The 19,190-nt window shown below is 31.6% G+C and overlaps 2 protein-coding genes across 7 annotated transcripts in view; both read left to right on the forward strand.

The window, feature by feature from the left end:
* The window catches only part of Atx-1 (Ataxin 1), a 280,299-nt gene that overhangs the window by 179,421 nt on the left and 81,688 nt on the right, over nucleotides 1-19,190 (forward strand). Inside the window, exon 1 of one of the 5 annotated variants that reach the window (XR_013007410.1) lies at nucleotides 11,171-11,412. The exons of 3 other annotated variants lie outside the window; for them this stretch is intronic. The gene's annotated coding sequence lies outside the window, so the exon portion shown is untranslated. Of the gene's footprint in view, nucleotides 1-11,170; nucleotides 11,413-19,190 lie in introns of those variants that run through there. One more of the 5 variants, XM_076415947.1, reaches the window with a different exon arrangement.
* On the forward strand, nucleotides 10,770-13,387 carry LOC143203701 (uncharacterized). Of its 2 annotated transcripts, none has more exons than XM_076415951.1 (2): nucleotides 10,770-13,112; nucleotides 13,154-13,387. In XM_076415951.1, the coding sequence occupies exon 1, from the start codon at nucleotides 10,855-10,857 to the stop codon at nucleotides 11,194-11,196; it is 342 nt and encodes a 113-aa protein (XP_076272066.1). In that variant the 5' UTR covers nucleotides 10,770-10,854; the 3' UTR covers nucleotides 11,197-13,112; nucleotides 13,154-13,387. The 2 variants fall into 2 exon arrangements, with proteins under 2 accessions (XP_076272066.1, XP_076272067.1); XM_076415952.1 differs by having other exon boundaries at nucleotides 10,770-13,103.

Consider the following 19,190-nt stretch of genomic DNA (forward strand, 5'->3'; position numbering starts at 1 on the left):
TCTATACATCTAACGTCATTTCCAAAATAAATTAACGAAACAAATGACCGACCACTTGACTATCCATCTTTATCCGATTTAGTTCTCCGAGACGTTCTCGAACCTTTTGTTCGGACGTAGAAATACAGAAAAAAAATTGACGGGGTGTCAATGATTCGAGAGGACCTTCTCGAGGACCTGCGAAAGGGATTTTACGACGTCTTTGTTATCTCGAGTGCACTAGCCGGGCTCGAAGACGGGCAGTTTTACCAACGAAACCAAACCAAACAATCGGAACGAAGCGAGGGCCTGATAAAAACTCAACTTATTTATTGGCGTGGTGGTAAAAATGTTTGTACACTTCACGCCCCATGTCGTTGTTTGGTGTGTTAGCGTGTATAAAGGAGAGACGGTCGTTAGAAGCCCACCGAAATGGTTTTATCCAAATCGCGACGTGAAGATCGTGGATTGTTATCGGCGAGAGAACTGACTGAATTTTTTACAGAAATTTGGATATATATATATGCTCTGTTTACCTTTTATATCATTAAACAATAATCCATTTCAAATGATTAAAAATCTAGTGCAGCATATTCTAGGTGATTTAGCCAAGATTTTAGCCAAGAATATATTTGTCTTACAATTTTTTTTATTATTATTACTCTCGGTAGTTCCGCAATCTACCCAGGAGTATGTTTATCATTATGTTTATACGAAACATCCCGTTAGACAAAAAGCAAAACACATTAGAACCAAAATAAAACAACTATACTGGTTAGTCGGAGGATACTCTCAACTTGATCTAAAATCAATGAGGTTGATCTATAATACCATTATAAAGCCAATTTGGACCTACGGGGTGCAAATATGGGGTTGCACTAAACATTCAATTCAACTAGTCATACAACGCTGTCAAAACAAGGTTCTTTGATTAATTACCAATGCCTATCGCTATGTAACCAACGAAGAACTGCACGATGACCTGGAAATCAAAAGGATTTGCTAAGTTATCCAAGATTTCGCCTTGATAAACGAAAGAAGATTACTAAATCATACTAACGTGGAAGCAATACAACTGCTGGAAAGAGCGCAGGATGTCAGGAGATTGAATCGAACAAAACCATACCAACTTATATAAAGTGTGTATAAATTTAGTGTAAACTGTAGCTATAAGTTATAATTTTATAATTGAGGAATACATATTGATGTATTTTCTCGCGAGGAATTCCTTGGGCAACTCGGAGAGCCATGTGCGTACGAACTCTTCTACCTCGTCGTTGGTGTTGAATCTTTGACCCCCGAGGATTTCTTTCAGTGGTCCAAACAGGTGGTAGTTGCAGGGTGATAAATTAGAACTATACTATTGTTGGAAATATATATAGAACATATAAAATTAACTGTTCTAAGCAATTATCTCTGTCTCATCTCTCACAATTTATACCATAAATGGTTCGATCATCTTCGTCTGACATCACGAATTGAAAAAAACATAGTAATTACTATTTCAGTGGCTAAGTTTTTTTACTATCTACTGTTTCGACTGTTTTGCGACTATCGACTGTTTCGACTGTTTTCAGTCGATAGTTCCCAACGCTGATAATAATTCATAAATTATCCGTTTAATTGTCGTTTTTAATTATCTTATTGTTTCCTAATTTTTTATATGCGTTATAGTGCGTACGATATTTCAACATTGCTTAGGTTTGCATCATCAATGAATTAAAAATAATTTAGTAGGTTAATCAAAAAGATAACAGGCATCTTCCAGTAATCATCCTATCTTGGGATTTTCCAAAATTCCCCCTATGTCATTATTTTAATTACACTCAACGTCGTCAATGAATAAATTAGTAGCGCTTTCAAATCGTTCTATAGTATCGCCATAGTACAACAAATTAACAACAACAGAAAAAAGTCGAAACAACATCCGGATCATCTGTGATTGATTCTCTTTTTTTTTTCGTAATACTGATGATCGATATGCGTAGGGGAATTTTGATAAAAAACAACGGTCGATTGAACTTGAGAAACAAAGGCATTGACGTTGGTTACAAAAATATATCAAACAGTTGCTGGTCGTAGATAAGATAAGCGCGATAATGTGAGTGAATGATTCGTGTATGTTCGCGAGCGTGTATGTGTATGTGTTTTTTAAGTGAGAATGAGATAATGCCATGTAATTTAGCTGTTAATTGTTGATTATATATTTATAAAACTACAATGCTTGCGGTTGTTTTCAGTGTTTCTTTTCAGTACGTTCATCCAAATGTTATTGTTTTCAATTATTTGTACATTATATGATTTTTTCGTTGAAACAATGATTTTCTTTATACCCTGTGGACTCTGAATATTATCTACAGTAGAACAAAAAATCTATTTTTTTCTAAGAGCAATCAAAGTCATGATTAAGTTATATATTTTCATTACCCTCGGTGATTTAACAATCTGCCCACTGGACAATAAGTAAATCTTGATCTTTAAACGATCGATTTATTAATTTTTAAATTTCAAATCTTGCTCTAATGTTTATTGCTGTCCATTAATCAGACTAAATGGTAATAAACGTTTTGGTCTACGAAATTCACTGTTGTCACTTACATTTAACTAATGGGCAAGTACATTATACTCGTTCGAAGTGCTTAACACTAAACAGGTATAACAATTTTTTTTTTAATTCAGAAATATTTTTTTCGAAAGACCGTAATTTGGCTAAAAAAAATTGTTAACATCAATACGATAGAAGGATATATAGAGAAGACTTACACCAAATGTCAAGTCCATCGGTTGTTCAGTAGAACTTGAGATATCAATCATGTCAACTTTCTCGAAAAAAGAATTAGATGCCATGTAATTTAGCTGTAAATTGTTGATTATATATTTATAAAACTACAATGCTTGCGGTTGTTGAGTGTTTCTTTTCAGTACGCTCATCCAAATGTTATTGTTTTCAATTATTTGTACATTATATGATTTTTTCGTTGAAACAATGATTTTCTTTATACCCTGTGGACTCTGAATATTATCTACAGTAGAACAAAAAATCTATTTTTTTCTAAGAGCAATCAAAGTCATGATTAAGTTATATATTTTCATTACCCTCGGTGATTTAACAATCTGCCCACTGGACAATAAGTAAATCTTGATCTTTAAACGATCGATTTATTAATTTTTAAATTTCAAATCTTGCTCTAATGTTTATTGCTGTCCATTAATCAGACTAAATGGTAATAAACGTTTTGGTCTACGAAATTCACTGTTGTCACTTACATTTAACTAATGGGCAAGTACATTATACTCGTTCGAAGTGCTTAACACTAAACAGGTATAACAATTTTTTTTTTAATTCAGAAATATTTTTTTCGAAAGACCGTAATTTGGCTAAAAAAAATTGTTAACATCAATACGATAGAAGGATATATAGAGAAGACTTACACCAAATGTCAAGTCCATCGGTTGTTCAGTAGAACTTGAGATATCAATCATGTCAACTTTCTCGAAAAAAGAATTAGATGCCATGTAATTTAGCTGTAAATTGTTGATTATATATTTATAAAACTACAATGCTTGCGGTTGTTGAGTGTTTCTTTTCAGTACGCTCATCCAAATGTTATTGTTTTCAATTGTTTGTACATTATATGATTTTTTCGTTGAAACAATGATTTTCTTTATACCCTGTGGACTCTGAATATTATCTACAGTAGAACAAAAAATCTATTTTTTTCTAAGAGCAATCAAACTCATGATTAAGTTATATATTTTCATTATCCTCGGTGATTTAACAATCTGCCCACTGGACAATAAGTAAATCTTGATCTCTAAACGATCGCTTCTATTTATTAATTTTTAAATTTCAAATCTTGCTCTAATGTTTATTGCTGTCCATTAATCAGACTAAATGGTAATAAACATTTCGGTCTACGAAATTCACTGTTGTCACTCACATTTAACTAATGGGCAAGTACATTATACTCAAAGTGCTTAACAGTAACAGGTATAACAATTTTTTTTAAATTCAGAAATATTTTTTCGAAAGTCCGTAATTTGGCTAAAAAAATTGTTAACATCGATACGATAGAAGGATATATAGAGAAGACTCACACCAAATGTCAAGTCCATCGGTTGTTCAGTAGAACTTGAGATATCAATCATGTCAACTGTCTCGAAAAAAAATTAGATGCCTTGTCAGTAAAAGGGCTATGTCTCGGAAAATAATTTCAATTTTGCAAAATCCCCTTAAGGGCGTATTCTCAAATTTGGAAATATGGAAAAATCGATTTTTTTTTCAAATTTATACACCAGAATACCTATATGAACATAAATGACGAGATATTTATAATTAAGTACCGAATCGAATACGCTATTAAAGAAATTATATGCACCTTGTATTAAGAAACTATAACAATATTCGGTAAACATAATACTAATTTGAGATGTACTTAAACTTGTAAATATATGATAAATCACTACATAGTATAAAACAAAGTCGCCTTTTCTGTCCCTATATCCCTATGTGCGCTTAAATCTTTAAAACTACGCAACGGATTTTGATGCGGTTTTTTTCAATAGATAGAGTGATTCAAGAGGAAGGTTTATTTGTATAATACATGCATAATATACTAAGGCAACATTGCTAATTTTAGCGGTTTCTAACGTGATGTCGTAAATTAATCTATTTTTTTAGGCTTATTTAGCAATTAGCAAAAACGCTGCCTAACCCTACGAGTTAGATCAAATTAATGTACTACAGTATTGTACACCATAAAAAGGTCTACAAAAAGTCCGCGATGGTATATGTTTATTTTTTAGGGATAACCCACATTAACCATTTTTATTGTTTACTTTTTACGTGAGAAAATGGCTTATTTACGAAGCTATTTTAAGCAATACGGCATTAATCCTTATCGAATTAAGTACCTTAAATACAGTGTGCAATTAATATAGATCAATATGGTTCCTTACAGCATGTAAATTAAACAAATATTTTCGGAGATATTACAAATTTAAAATTTGCGTTTAAAAATGTGTAATGTAATAAAAATTGTATGAATTTAGATATTCCAAAGATAGCAGGAAATCTTCATAGTAAGTATAGGGGAAGAGGAATTGTTTTACTCTAAATTTAATGCGTGCAGTCCAAGGGCAGTAATGAATGAACCAAAATACTGGATAGATTTTAATCATGTTTTCATTGAGTGACATAGGCATATATATTTTATGCCCGTGCAAAGTCGGAGCGGGCCGCTATGTTTTTATATACAACGTTGATATTTTTTCTGTAGTGTATTTAATTTAGTATCAGCATTGCACCCGTGCGAAGCCGAGGCGGGTCGCTAGTTTCGTATAAACTTTGAAATAGCTGAGCAAAAGTTATAGAAAATTATATTTATGACAAAATTAAGGGAATTGTTTAAAGCTACACATGATTAGTTAACTAACACTATTTCATTTCATTGGTTATTTTGATTATTTTTTCGGATTTTCGTGGTTATAATTAATATACAGCAAGAGAGTTTTGTAATACATTACGTCAGCCAAAAAGCAGAGGACATAAGACTGAAAATCAAAGATTGTACTATAGTGATTAGTCAGAGGGATACCTTCATCTTGACCTAAGGTCAAAGAGATTATTTTATAAATGAATTAAAAAGTCTGTTTCGACTTAGTGCAAATATGGGTTTACACTAAAACATCAAGATGACATCAAGTAATCAAAAGCTAATACTTTTCGCTACGTTATCAACAAAAAGTGAACGATGATCTCGAAATCAAATGGTTCGTCGCGGTCATCTAATATTTCGCACTAAAACTGAAAAATGTTACGAAATCATAGTAACATAGAAGCAATAGACACTGGACTGGACCACTGGACAACATTCAGGAAATCAGAAGATTGAAACTAACCAAACCACATGAACTTTTATAGTATATAAGTACCTCTTAAATTTAGCTTCAATAGCTTAATTTAATTTCAATTTGGAAAAGTCATGTATTTACAACAAGAGTAATAAATTATTTTGTAAATTAAAATTTTGCTAGACATGTCTAATAAAATATGTAATAAAAAAATGATACAATGGATTAATGTTTACAATACACATATCAGCTGCTAACAATATATTATCATCATCACATCACCATATAAACTCAATATATCTAGTATTTCACAATATAGTAGTCCACACATTTGTCTGCAACAGCAATGGAAATATTTGGTACAGTTTTTAGTAAACATTCAAGGAGTCCAATATAGTGTTAAGATTTAGAAAAAAAACCACACTTAATCAAACAAAGTAACAAAAAAACATCTGAAATAGTCCAGATGGGCCTAGAAAAATGACCAATGGCAAGATTGTCCTATATACGATATCTACTTACAAATATTAATTACTACAAATTGTTCTAGTCCAGACATTTAAAACCCCATGATGAAATATAATACAGAGCGTCGGACGCTTATTTGATCTGCGAAAATATGACGAACGTTAACGAAATGTTGATATTTTTTTAGGATTTCTCGTCAGACCATATGCTGTGAAAATGATTTACAACCATATTTTTATATTAGAATAGAAGCGTCTCTGTAATTTTAGGCAAAATATTTTTTGTTTTATATTCACAAGTCTTAAAATTTATTGGTATTATATAATCCATTCGAAAAAGATTTATGTACCTGAGTTTTCTGTGCAAAAGTCCAAATATCACAAGATATTGTATTAATCGATGATCAAGCCTACAATGAAGTATATAAAAATACAGAAAAAGTCAAGGGCTCTAAGTATTTAGAGCTGGAAATAAAGTCAAGGATCTTCAGGTAAAAATATATACAATAGAATAGCAGTTATTACAAAATTAAAGCATGACAGGAATATTTGAGATCTCAAAAAGATTTTTCTATCGCCACACAGAAAGTTGGGTTGTAATGAAACAATTTCTAAAAGCTTTTTGTGCTTATTGTTTTAAATATTTAGATCTAAAAATGTCTAGCTTAATGGTCGTTTAAAAAAGGATAATGTGTTAAAAATAAAGTGAGTGTGTTGAAAGTCGGTAAATAACACAACAGTGTTGGGCCGACTGTGAATAAATAAATTAAAAAATAAAATAATAATAGAATGTCTCCTGAACTTTTTGGGTAATGTGATTATCTATAAACTTATTGTTGCTAATAGAATAGCTAGGGGCCATCTTAACTTTACTAATAACTAGTTTTACTTATAAATCTCTTTAATCTACAATCTTTAATCCACTGACCAAGCCATCATTATCTAGGTACTGGAGAACCTCAACATTAATATGCTGAAGTAGCCTCTCTTAATGTCTTTGTGCATAGTCCTTGATAACCTTATCGACACTTCCTACCTTTCGGTCCTTATGCAGATAGTCGTTACGAATGTACTATGTAGCATTAACAATACTTCGTAGTACCTTGTTAGAATCTTTGTATAATATTTCTATTGTTTTGACTGGTACAACCCCATAGTTGAACACATAAGTCCACACTGCTTTGTACCTCAGCTTGAGTTTTTCACATTTCTTTCTTAACATGTGGCTTCCGCCGGAGGATTTTAGGTCAAATCAGTATACACTGATATATTTTGATTAAAACTACAATAAAAATAGGCGAAAAAGTTTTAATTAAATTGACTTAAATCATTTTTACACCCATTAGTTCATCCCACAAGAGGAAATAAAAATAATAAAATTAGATACCAAAGAAAGAAAACTACAGACTACTAAACACTAAAATTGCATGACGTAAAATGAGGAAGAATTTTGGTATAAAATAGTTTACGAAAATTTTATAACAACTAAGAAAAAATATATCAAGGTCACAATAAAATGAAGACCTTATTGTCTTTGTAAATATTGTATTGTAAATGAAATATTTCTATAACTTTAGCATTGGTGATCGTAGTACTTTCTATATTTTGATTCAAACATCATTTCGTAATTTATGACATCCATACACACAGGCAGATGTTTTATTCATTACTTCCATCGGTTGCGTCGAGTTTACCTACGCCTGAATCATGCTAGTAGTGTTATGTCATTTAAACGACTACTTGATTTATTATTCCAATTTTCGATGAATATCATTCACTGCATAAAATGAGGATATTATTTCAGGCTACGGCAAAGTAAAATTAAGTTGAATCATCTTACATCCCGACTGAGACATGAAATTAAACAGTGAAAAATGACGCCGTGGGTGACTTTTTGCTTGGACTTGCTAATAATGATTGCTGGTGCTGAGTATTCGCTGCGGATAGCTACCTGAAACTTAAAAGGATCTATCACGCAACCGTCTCCAATAAAAAATGAGGGTATGGAGGAATGAGAGCTGAGCTAGAGATAATTAGGAAAAGGTTACAAGATTCGCATACCACATCGAGCGAATGTTTCAGCTCCATCCAGTGGATGACGTTAAATCATTACCAATGGACAGGGAAGTATGAAAGTTGCCTTTGTCACTTTAAGTGTAGTTAAAAATGAAATAAAAAATAATATTAGCGCAATAAAAGCTTGACCTTTTATTACCGGGAAAATATTAAAATAAACCTCCAAGGAAAGATCATCAACCTAATAAATGTTTCATTCATGACTACATTATGAACCACAATTGTGCAGGGCGCCTGAAGATAAATACGATTCCTAAACCAGGAAAGCCACCTCATGATAAAGCGTATTACCGGGCAATGTCACTACTATCGATAATGTTCAAATTATTTTAATAACTTCTATCGAAAATGTTGATACTAATCATTGAGGAAAAACATCTTAATTTCAGGAAACAACATTTCAATTTTGATCAGGCTTACAGAATGTAATAAATATTTGATGATTGAAAAATTGGGAGCAAAAATATGGCAGTTGGTTGGTAATCTTTATAACTATATAAAATCCAAGTTTTCGTCAATTTTTTTTAATTTTCTGACTTTATTTTAATATTTTAGTGATTCGCTAGTCTTTATGATGTTTTTTTAGGTAACATCAACTTTATATACATATTCAGTTAGAATGAATTAAATTCAACAAATATTCAGTTTTAGGTTACTCTAAGAACATGTAAACTACAACATTTTTAAATTGTTAATTCTTATTAGCGTTCTTGTTAGCTTATTATTTATTAGTAAGTGTATTGTGACCAGCCCTCTATCTGCTATACACTACGAACTTATATTCAATGAAAATGTTATTGTTACATCTGCGGATGACACTGTAGTCTTAGGCATTGGAGATGACAATAATGAATGAAAAAGTGACACAAAAGTACTATTGCCGAAAAACAATGGTGGATAATAAAGTGGTGTATCAAAATGAATCAAAACAAATCAGTTTATATTAATTTCACCAACAAAATAGTCAAACACAAGCCGGTCAAATCATATGGAAATGGAAATACAACCAAATATCCTGGCATGATCCTTGACGTTAAGCTCAGATGGAAGCCACGTCTTAAGAAGATATATGAAGAACATAAGCAGAAGTACAAAGAATAAACCGGTTATTGGGTAGATATTCAGCCCTGTGAGTATATAGTTCTTTTTTACTTTACCAACAAGCCTTCAAGCCAGTCAAGAAAGTAAATTCATTTGATCTAGTCATCAGTAAAAACAGTGACATAGATGTCAAGACCAAAGTGTCTATCGTAGAATAAGTACTTTGTAATTAATTAAAACCTCAGCAAATTAGGATAAAAACAAATAACAGGTGGGGTAAAAGTCCCGCTACCATTTCGATTGCACGCCATTTTGGTCTTGTGACGTTTAGCTCAGTTTCGCTTTAACGATTGTATAGTGTAGACATTCAAATTTTATTATGGATAAATACACGCCACAAGAATGAACAATAATAGTGACAATATTTATTGAAAATAATCGTTTCCAGTTACACATTTCTGCACGCAGTTTAAGGCGCATTTTGAAAACTGATTTGAAAATGTTCCCAACAAAATTCAATTAGTCCAAACATTGCTACCGAGAGATGCTGATCAACGAGTTGAGTCAGTAATGCAACCCTAAGAATGCCTGGTGAAATTGAAGATTTTTCGTCTAAATTGATAATGAGCGATGAAGCCCATTTTATTCGCAGTGGTCACGTCAATAAACAGAACAGTAGGTTTTGGAGAACACGGAATTCTTAATTAATTCATGAAACATTATTGTATCCACTAAAAACAACCTTATGGTGTGGTTTTCATACTGGAAACATCATTGGTCCCTATTTTTTTGACTGTGACTGCTGAACGGTACTAAGATATGACTCGAAATTTGCTTGTGCCTGAAATGCAAGAGCAAGTACTAGAAGGTACGTGGTTTCAGCAAGATAGGGCCACAGCACACAGCTCGTTCAACAATTCAATTATTGAATGACGTTCTTCCACGAAGACTAATTTTGCGAAGTGGCGATTTAGCATGTTTAACAGCACCAGACTTTTGCTTATAGGGTTTTTTTAAAATCAAAAGTGTATGTGAATAAGCCCCAAACGATTCAACATCTTAAAGACAATAGTCGTCACGAATTTAAAGAAATTTAGCCTCAGATATTGCAGGATGTCATGAAAAATGCCTTAAAAAGAGCCGAAAGTTGCATAGCAAATCGCGGTCACCATTTAGCCGATATAGTCTTTCAATCATTACGAAAAAACATTTTATAAAAACCAAACTTACTTATCTTTTCTTTAAGCAAATGTTGTAGCTTATTAGTGTCAAGTTATGTTATATAAAAAAATATGTTAAAGTCTCTTTTCAAAAATATACGCTACGAACATTTCTGAGACCTTATATGTGGTTTCGTAGTTTTTAGGGTTAGTTCAATTAAAAAATATTTAGGGAGGTGTTAGGACGAGACGAATTTGGAGAGAAAAAAGGGAACAATATGCGATGGTACTTCAGAGAAGAAGAAGACGTCGATCGCCTGAATAGCAACCACCTGTCGACCCGTTGTGGAACGGTCGAAGTCACGGGTACCCGAAACGGCACCATTCCGAGATCCACACAGAAAGAGCTAGATCATAAACACGACCGTCATCGTATTGTTATCTCGAGAGGTCCCATTACCGGGCCTGAAGTGGTTCCATTGTCGGTTTCTTGGAAGTATCGGCCGATTTTCGGCGCTACCACCCGCCGCCCGAAGGCCCGTCCGTCGCCCAGTCGTTCCCGGCAGTCGTACCAGTCGTACAGCTTCGTCGCGTCAGTCACAGGTTGTTGCGCACGCTAGTCCGAGGCGTCCCGGTGGTCGTGAGTCGATCGCGCTCAGTCAGTGTGTGCGTCTCGTCACGGAACGTTCGCCCGCCCGCGTCGTACCGTCGATGTTCCGCCGCGTTCATCGCCTCTGAGTGTTTGTCTCTTGTGTGTGATGCCCATTTTCGGATTAACAACAGCCAGCGATCAGGAGCAGTTCGAATCTAGCCCCCCGACGACGATCCCACGCCAAGTTAGTATTTCGCTCGTCTCCGTGGAGCGGGCCACGGTTTCATTCAATGAACGCCCCAGTGCGGCGGCCCGTTCAAGGCTGAACACGTCCATTTCAAGCTCGGCGTGAATGAGAATTCGAATGCTGCGCTCGCAGCATTCCATAGTAACAGCGACAAATCAAAAACTCCGATCGCAGTGTTGCCAACCGATCCGACTCATTGCGCTCTATGCGGGACCGTGTGTTTGCAGGAATAGCAAGGGTTTCCGCGAAAAGGCGACGAAAAATAACGCGTATTAGTCCGAATTATCGTTCATCAGGGTCGATTTTCGCGTAATAAGAGAAGAAACCTGCACCAACTCGTCTTCATTCACGAATAAACAACACAAAAAGAACACACAAACTAGTAATACGTACAGAAACTTAATTTTAACAACATATGTTCGAAATAACATCAAAATTATCGATATTGAAATATAAAAGAACAAAAATGTTCCAAAATATACCAGAAACCGAAATGTCCTGTGACAAAGTGATGATAGCCAAAACATATGGTACTACTTATTCACTATATTCATTTTTGCTAAGTAATATGTGTTTTAATTTATTTTTCGCGAAAATTAACACCCAACTTCAAAAATCGGATTATAGTTTTATTATGGTGAACCTAATTAATGACCTTGATACATCAATATTATACCAAGTGATTTGAAAATGTGTTTCAATAAAATTGTATTTTCTAGAGGAAATCAATTATAAATCGACATGTACGGATGCTATGTCTGAATAAGGATTTCTGGGAATAAGACGAAATCAAATAAAAATCACGAATTAATTGATATTATTAGCGAATTTGTTTGTAACCAAAGAACTTAGTGTGTATAGCAAATTAACAGACAACCTGGAAGTATATCTATATCAACAAATATTTAAATATGAAGACTTGTTACAGGCACTTGTACTGGTTGTTAAACAATGCCGCTTTTTCTCTCGCGAAAATTGATCGCAAATACTTTCTTACCAAGTTAGAAGTGACCATTTTTTGATTATTTCAATATAAAGGAACATTAAATTGGAAAACACTAGGTATTAATTCTCATAATAGTACCTGAAATAGTAAAAGATTAAAAAGTTTCTTGTTTAACAAAGAATTGTAATTCTATAACACTACACACTGACTATTTCATCTAAGCTCATCTATTTTTTTGTTCTAAAACATAATACACTACTAAAATTCGTTAAAAAAGTCATCTTCACTCTATTTTTACATGTTTATTCGAATTATTGGTAAGAAGAACCAATTCTCACGTAATAAGAGAGGAAACCTGCCCCGACTCGTCTACATTCGCAAATTAACAACAGAAAAAGAACAAACAAACATCTAGTCGTTCGTACAGAAACTTATTTCTAACAACATTTGTTCGAAAAAACATCAAAATTATACAGATTAAAAGATAAAAGAGAACTAGAAATGTTCCAAAATATACCAGAAACCGAGATGTCGTATGACAACGTGATGATACCTAAAACATATGGTACTACTTACTTACTATATTCATTTTTGAAAGCAATATGTTTTGAATTTTTTTCGCGAAAGTTAACACCAAACTTCATAAATAATTGTTCATGGATCATTGTTTTTATTTTGCCGTGTCCAATTAATGACCTTAATATACCAATATTATACCAAGTGATATTGAAACAGTTTTTCGGTGAAATTAGTGCTTTCCACAGAATATTAAGAGGTCTTATATATTAACAGCAATAGATCGAAACATAAGAATACTAAGTCTAGTCTAGAGAATTTCTGGGAATAATACGAAACCAAACAAGGAATCAATAATTAATTTATATTATTAGCGACTTTTTGTATTGTGTAACAAAAGTTTATTACACGAAAGTTTATACGGGAATTTAAATAGTGTTCAAAGAAGAACCAGTATATTCTAGTGCTATAGAATTAATCCTGACCGAAAAATTATTTCCAGGAACATATGCCCGAAAAAACATCAAAAAAAAGTAGATAAAGGAAAACAAATGTGTTATAAATTATCACAGAATGCGAGATCCCATGACAAAGTGATGAATACTCAAACCATATGGTACTACATATTTACTATATTCTTTATTATTAAGCAAACTGACTTTTGAATTTTGTCGCGAAAATTAACGCTAAACTGAAAATTACGTTTTTGCCAACCTAATTAATGACCTTGATAATTTCAAAACCTTTATTTTTGTTTATGTTATACCAAGTGTTTCGATGAATATTGTGTTTTCTAGGGGAAATCAGAAGAGTGCTTTCATATTAACAGTGACAAATAAAAAAATACGAATACTGAAGTCATAAGAATCATTGTGATTGTTATAGTTATTGCATAACATAAGACCTTAGTTTATATAGCAAGTTAAAAAATGTCTGGCAGTATATACGGGAATTTAAATAGTGTTTGAAGAAGTACCAGTATATTCTAGTACTTTAGAATTAATCCTGATTAAAGAAAAACATTATATTCTGATTTGTATATAAATTCTTCAAGATATAGTCTTATTGCGAAGTGGTACTACTGGTTTTTAGTCACTCTCGCTTTTGTTTTTTTGTCTCACGAAAATTAATCACAAAACTACAGATCGGAAAATATTTTCTTGCCAGAGTAAAAGTGATGACTGCCCCTATTTCTTAATTATTTCAGTATTACGAAATATTAACATAGGTATTAATTGATAATACCAAGAATAGTGCTGAATTACTAAATTTATTGCTCATCAAAAAATAATAATCATTCGATACTGCTCATTGACGATTTCATCTAATCTCATCTGTTTTTTGTTCTAAAACGTAATATACTACAAACAATAGAAAAAATTCATTAAAAACTCATTTAATAATCTTATCTTCACTGTTATTTTGTTTCTATATATAAATATATTGGATAATGATACGTGAACAAAATTATTTCAAAATATTTTCTTATATTTTAACAGTGCCAAGTGAAGTCATAATGCAATTATATATATTAGTATGAATTTAATTATGTTCAAATTAATTATGGTGGATGAAATTTAGATAATCCATAAGTCCTATTTCATAAATTTCAGACGGCCACAGATTAATTAATGGTAATCTAAGCTAAATACTGACCATTTTATGTAGAAAAAGTTAGGTGGTTTGATGAAGTCAAAACTTATAAAAAAGCAAATAATCCGAAATAATAGAATTAAATTAGCCGAATTCAATTAATTATATATTTTAATATGGTTCATAGTGTTAGAGCGAGCCTTGCCTCCGACACAGGTACAATAACCATCTCGTTTCATCAGTTTTTTGTTTTATAAATGAAACAATGAAAAAATAATTCAAAAAATCGTTTAGTTATCTTATGTTTTCTGATAATTTGTTTTTAAATATTAGTATATTGTTAGAGAATGATATACATGGTACCTGAGGCATACGTTACAAATTGGTATCTGAATTTTCTTTCAACTCCAAAATATTTTCAGTTGTTCTCTATTAAAATAATTGACATTAGCGACAACAATTGTTCGTTTGCTTATAAGAAACAGTTATCAAGATTTAAAATATAATTTAGTATTGATAACAACGAATTAGCAATGACTCTACGTCAAATATTTATCGTTTCAGTGAAACTATGGTGGGTTGATGAAATCAAAACTTCGAAAAATTTATAACGATGAAAATTTAAAATAATTTGCATAAATCCAATTTTACTAAAGAATATTAGACCTATCAAATGTAGTCGAAATTAATAATATCCAGATGTTTTATAGACTAAAAATATGTCAAGGCAATTAAGTATGTGCGCTATCTGAATAAAACATAAAGTCGATCTTTACAAAGAAACTCAAGAGACTAGAAAAATTTTACCCCAAAATCAATGAGTTTTACAATAATTTTAAATGAAACAACGTAAATTGATCAAGCATAGTTAAAAATAGTGTAAAATCAATTTATAACACTAATTACTGATAAATACTGAATTCATGCTAAATATTTACCAATCTTTTGAAAAGTAAGGTGGGGTGATGAATTAATTTAATTGATAGTATGTGATAAATAAGGAAACCTATAGAGTAGTGTCTGAACTTTGTTTATCACTACATAGTATAAAACAAAGTCGCCTTTTCTGTCCCTATATCTCTATGTGCGCTTAAATCTTTAAAACTACGCAACGGATTTTGATGCGGTTTTTTTCAGTAGATAGAGTGATTCAAGAGGAAGGTTTATATGTATAATACATGCATAATATACTAAGGCAACATTGCTAATTTTAGAGGTTTCTAACGTGATGTCGTAAATTAACCTATTTTTTTAGGCTTATTTAGCAATTAGCAAAAATGCTGCCTAACCCTACGAGTTAGATCAAATTAATGTACTACAGTATTGTACACCATAAAAAGGTCTACAAAAAAGTCCGCGATGGTATATGTTTATCTTTTAGGGATAACCAACATTAACCATTTTTATTGTTTACTTTTTACGTGAGAAAATGGCTTATTTACGAAGCTATTTTAAGCAATACGGCATTAATCCTTATCGAATTAAGTACCTTAAATACAGTGTGCAATTAATATAGATCAATATGGTTCCTTACAGCATGTAAATTAAACAAATATTTTCGGAGATATTACAAATTTAAAATTTGCGTTTAAAAATGTGTAATGTAATAAAAATTGTATGAATTTAGATATTCCAAAGATAGCAGGAAATCTTCATAGTAAGTATAGGGGAAGAGGAATTGTTTTACTCCAAATTTAATGCGTGCAGGCCAAGGGCAGTAATGAATGAACCAAAAATACTGGATCGATTTTAATCATGTTTTCATTGAGTGACATAGGCATATATATTTTATGCCCGTGCAAAGTCGGAGCGGGCCGCTATGTTTTTATATACAACGTTCATATTTTTTCTGTAGTGTATTTAATTTAGAATCAGCATTGCACCCGTGCGAAGCCGGGGCGGGTCGTTAGTGTGTTTATAAATATTATTTCAACTCAATTAAATCGGCATTTCTTCATCCTTAGTAGATATTTAAAATAAAATTAAAATCATAATTTATTATTACACACCACGTCATTTATTTATTTCTTTCACACACAAGGAATACAAACCCTATCAAGTTAATTTTAAACAATGTTTTACGACGATTTAGAACAAATATCATTCACTACTTAACTATTTTTATATGGTGATATGTATTCAAGTATTTCTTTGTTCCCTGCATCAAGTGTGATCGTCACATGTCGCAATATGTCGCAAGTACATGAAACAAACTCGGTTCCAGAGAATCTCCCGCGCTAATATAAAAATATGAGGTTGATTAATGTCGCTAACATGTGGCGGAGACAGTTCACGAAGAATAGCCGGTGTTTTCGCCATTATTTTCGAGTGCTTGATCTCATTAGATCACCGAGAGTTATAAAATAAAATAAGCAAACACAAGACGTGAAAATATGACTTCGGTAAAATCGAAATGTCGTCTCCTCCGTCTTCGAACTGGTTTCGGATATGTAAATGACTATTGCAACGTTGCATATCGTCATGCAAATAGATTCGTCGGTCGTGGAAACAAACTGCATCGAAAGTCAAGTGATTTTTAAGAAGGCGATCTTGAAAAAACACGCTTATAAATTCGATTTTCGCTTCGCTGAACTATAAATAGTATAACATTATGGATTTCGCAGTCGGCCGACCTTAACGGACCGATTTTTAAGGCATCCGTTGTGGCAATAATACGTTAATAATATCGTACAAATTATACAACGCTTACTTTCTTCGTATATCTACGGAGTGGGTCGAAAGTAAGGTCGTTCGATGACATAAAACATTTTTAAATGCTGTGATATAGTTTATTTTCATTAATACATACGTAATACTTCAAGAACTTATATCTAGGACGACAATAGATTAATAATGACACGAAGTCAAATACTGATTGTTTATATAACAGTTCAATACATCATTATGTATTTCCAGAAATTAAATTAAATTAAATTCTTAAGCTGAAGTTAAGTAGCGATAAGCATTGCTAATTAATCGAGGATCGTGGTAGCGTTGGATTACTATTCGATAGTTATACAGAATGAACTGAAAGTAAAGTCTATAAAATGTTCTTACTAAGAGTTCTAAGTAAACTCGTATAAATCCGAAAATTCTAAAATCAGAAATATATGAAAATTTTATACCTAAGTTGATCGATGAAGTCGATTTTTAAAAAGAAACTCAAGAAAGTGTGCAAATATTGTACTCCAAGATAGTTAACAATAGTGCAAACTATATTTAGAAGACTAATTACTGATTACTAATGCCCATAAGATAAAGAATTGCTAAATATCAGTTCAATGAAAAGTAAGGTGGGGTGATGAAATCAAAACACAATATTTAGATAACAATCAAAACATTTATAAAGATCTGTGAAGATATAAGTAACAAAATTTAAATGAAAAATCGTTACAAATCAGAAAGAAAATACAGTTACATGAATTTAGGGATACAGTAAATATTTTATTGAATGGATAAAGTGTAAAAGTTAAAATAAGCGAATTGTCAAATATATTTCATATTTTACTTCAAAATAAATTTGTTTTCGATATACTTCGATATAATGAACTTAAAATTCAATGTTCAGAAGAAAATTTATCTGGTGATTTCTGAAAATATTAAAAAAGTTAGAATTTTTAAAACAAATATTTTGATGAAATATCATCATAAATGGGGAGCAAAAAAAACACGATTAAAATAAGGTGGGTCGATGCAACAACATATAATATCAGAACAAGAAAATCCAGAAATATCATCGTAAATCGGGATGAAAATACAATTAGAGGACCTAAGTAAGGTGGGTTGATGAAGTCAAATTTAAAGATAACCTAGAAATGATCCGAAATGAACGATATGTTGTATATATAATATTTTACACCCAATTGAATTAATTATACGTTATATTTAATTGAATTAACTTAAATTAAATATTTAGCAAGAATATAATCATTTATCTGATGATTTGTGAAAAATATTATTACAAAAGTTAGAAGTAACAAAAATATTGATGAAATATCATAATAAATGGCGAAGAAATTGTAATCTACTAATGATTTGTGACAAATATTATCAAAAAAGTTAGAAGTAACAATAATTTTGATGAAATATAATAAATAGGGTAGAAAATAAATTCGACTAAACTAAGGTGGGTCGATGAATTAACTTAATTACTCGATAAGAACTTGAAGAAGTTGGTTTAAACACAATAATGACCGATAAAATGTAAGTTAACAATGCAATCGTAGAGAATTAATAATACATGTCAGTTTCATTAACATTGTTATCAAAATACGCACACGATAATTAATTCGAAATATATATAAATTAAACATGCTTCATTGTCCTAACCGCAATTTTTAAATTAAAATATGCCAACGGAAACAGAAATAGCATATTGCTATTAGCACATTGTAATTACCAGCCATAATCAGTAATATATATTTTAGAGTAGAACTTAAAAATTAGTCATTTACAAATAACTTCACGATATTAAAACTTTTATTTTTACCATTAAATTAGTATAACTATATCATGTTATTATATATGTTATTCATATTGAACTAAATAAAGCTGATAATTTTTTTGTATTAGATTAATTTTAGAATTAATTGAAGTATAATTAAATCTGAATTGGCACGTCTATATTTATAATGGAAGTGTATGTTGAAGTTTAAGGATATTCAAGTGAAGTTGAATTTATGTGTTTATGCGAAAATCTGTAACACTAATATGAAAAGAA

The sequence above is a fragment of the Rhynchophorus ferrugineus genome, unplaced genomic scaffold (genome assembly GCF_030347505.1).
Source record: "Rhynchophorus ferrugineus isolate W39M unplaced genomic scaffold, kcgeb_rfMv2 rfM10, whole genome shotgun sequence".
Taxonomy (NCBI): domain Eukaryota; kingdom Metazoa; phylum Arthropoda; class Insecta; order Coleoptera; family Curculionidae; genus Rhynchophorus; species Rhynchophorus ferrugineus.